The following is a 2636-nucleotide window of genomic DNA, read 5'->3' as shown; positions in this document are numbered from 1 at the left end:
TTTATGGCAGCCCATGCCAATTCGATGGGATTAAGGTCAGGGTGATATGGTGGTAAACGGAGGACCTCGTGGTTCTGCAGCAGAATTTGAAAGAAGAAGAATGATTTTAGCAGAGCAGAACTTCTGCTCTGCTAAAATCTTGTCGATATTATATTTTTTGAATCGGTCTTTATTAGATTTTATTAACTCGTACAGTTGTGGCTTGAACATTTCCGATGTAAAGGTAATATTTTTTTCACGTAACCATGCTTGCATTTCTGATTTCCTACTGTTTGATGTTGGGGCTGCATCATATTGCTTATTGTGATAAGAGGCATTATCGACTACCACGACGGATCTTGGTGGAAGATTTGGCATCAATTGCGTCCTTAACCACTTTTCGTAGTTATTAAAATTCATATCGTCGTGGTAGTCGCCAGACTTAATGCCGGATTTAAAAACTAGCAAAGCATTGGGCACGAAACCTGCTTCTGACCCTGCATGTATAATTACTGCACGTTGGCCCTTTGAAATTGGTTTTTTAATACCTTCTTTTGTACCATCAGTCCAGGATTTGGCGGTAGTATGAGTCGCATGTACGTAAGTTTCGTCTGTGTATATAATGGGCCGGTTTTCTTGCCTATATTGTTTTATTTTTAATAAAAATTGTATTCTTAATAATCTAATATTAGTTTTTTCTATCAAAATTTTTCTGTTTGTTTCAGTCTTCTTCCATCGAAATCCCAATTCCTTAATTATTCGCCGTAGACTGGTCGCCGAGCCTTGAAAATTTATATCGGACTTTAATTGAGGCCATCAGCGCAAAAGTGGCCTAACCTTGAGATAGGTACATTAGAGAAATAAAAAAATACTTAGGTAGACTTGATTTGTGAATTTGATTTATGATCAACAATTGGATACTAATGTAAACTGTGATGATTTTCTTGTTGTTTATCTTGATTGCCTTTGTTATAACATTTAAACTGTTAAAAAAAAAACTTTTAAGTAGTATTTTTGAGGTTTGGGCCACTTTTGTATTTTGGTTCAGGATTTATATTTTAATTAAATACAAGGTTAGGCTAAAATTAAAACAAGGTATATCACTGAAACATATAAATTTTATTAAAATAACCTAAATTATTAATTAAATGCCGTAGCAAGTTAGGAAATAACATTTACAAGTAAATTTCTATTGATGATCCTTTTGATGAATAGTTTATACCTATTTTATTCATCAAGAGGGTCATCATTGAAAATAACATCACTTGAAGTTGCTGAGCTCTTTAGACTGTTATAAAAGATATGATGAATGGGTGGAATAAAGTTTAACAATTCCAATAAATCTTTTTTTTTCAGTTCACTAATGTCATGACCATTAGGATATTATAAAGGTTCAAGATTTTCAATTATAACTGAGTTTCTTTTTTTAAAATCAACTTCCTGGAAAAGAACTTCAGGATTATTAGAATATTTAAAATAAAGTTTGAAGGGATGTATTTCATGATACATAATCCATTGCATTTTTAACCACTCCACTTTACCTTTATCTATAGCAATTTTTCTGTTAGTAATGTTTTTTTCTAAAATTTTACAAGAAAAAAATAAATCTTTATTCATTGATACTATTTTAAATGGTTTATTCTTTCTAGCGGCTAAAATGACCTGTTCCCAATCTTTAGGTACAAAAATGGTTTTGAAAAACCTCTTTTTCTTTTCAATAAGGCCAAAGTCTTGATCACAAGACATGTATGAATGACCACTTACTAGAAATTATTGGTCAATTTTAATTGTAGTGTATTCCGAACTAGAAACAATGTATTGGCAGAAAAGGGCCATCTTAATATTGCGGTTTTGGCCGCCACATTGATCTGAGAACATAATGAGATGTTTACATTTTACAATATGTTTGAGAAAGTATAATATGCAGGATGCTATTTCTTGGGGCCCACGTGATGCTACACTTTCATCCCATGTAAACATAAACACATCATCATTTTTCATGTTATGTATCCCAAGGCAGTATGTCCAGAGTTGTCGTTTATAATAACATATGCCTGTGCTGATAACAGGGGTTGGAAGGGTTTTCATTAGATCAAAAGATATTATGCAGACATCTTCGTCTTCTTTATATAACTCTACATCCTTCTTGACCCCTTCTCTAGCTACCTCAGCTTTTAGCAGATGTAATTTTTGATCTTGTTCTAATCTTACTTTTTCTACTTCATTAGTACAAGCTTTTAATTTAATAGCAAATGCATCACACCTCTTACAAGAATCAGTAATTGGTGCATGAAAACTCAAATTGAACTCCTCATTAAATACTTTACTAAAAATGAATTTTGATGTAGGATTTGAAACCTTTTCAGTATAAAGGGAATAAAGAATACTTAAATTTAAATCTGGTGCTAAATATTTACGGTTTACTGACTTATGTAAAGAATAATGAGACTCATATGAGGGGATAGAGTTGATAAATTCTTTTATTTGTTGTATTTTATTGTCAGGAGTTTTATTAGCAGAAACAGAGTGACCTCTTCTATCTAATGGAGGTGTAGATACGGAAGCTTTATTTTTTAATAATCTATTTATTCTTCCATCGGAAACCGCATAAGTATTTTTAAAAAAGCTTTTACACACTAAAACCTCTTTCCCATCAC

At 32.1% G+C, this 2636-nt stretch overlaps 1 protein-coding gene across 1 annotated transcript in view; it reads right to left on the bottom strand.

Moving 5' to 3' along the window:
* Nucleotides 1–1749: 1749 nt before the first annotated feature.
* Nucleotides 1750–2636, bottom strand: part of LOC119839077 — a 2134-nt gene continuing 1247 nt past the window's right edge. The window contains exon 2 of the mRNA XM_038365268.1: nt 1750–2622. Coding sequence (XP_038221196.1) covers nt 1750–2622 — 873 coding nt within the window. The remainder of the gene's footprint in view (nt 2623–2636) is intronic.

The sequence above is a fragment of the Zerene cesonia genome, unplaced genomic scaffold (genome assembly GCF_012273895.1).
Source record: "Zerene cesonia ecotype Mississippi unplaced genomic scaffold, Zerene_cesonia_1.1 Zces_u008, whole genome shotgun sequence".
Classification (NCBI taxonomy): Eukaryota; Metazoa; Arthropoda; class Insecta; order Lepidoptera; family Pieridae; genus Zerene; species Zerene cesonia.
Note: the sequence above shows the minus strand (reverse complement) of the source record. Positions and strands in the feature narration are given on the sequence as shown.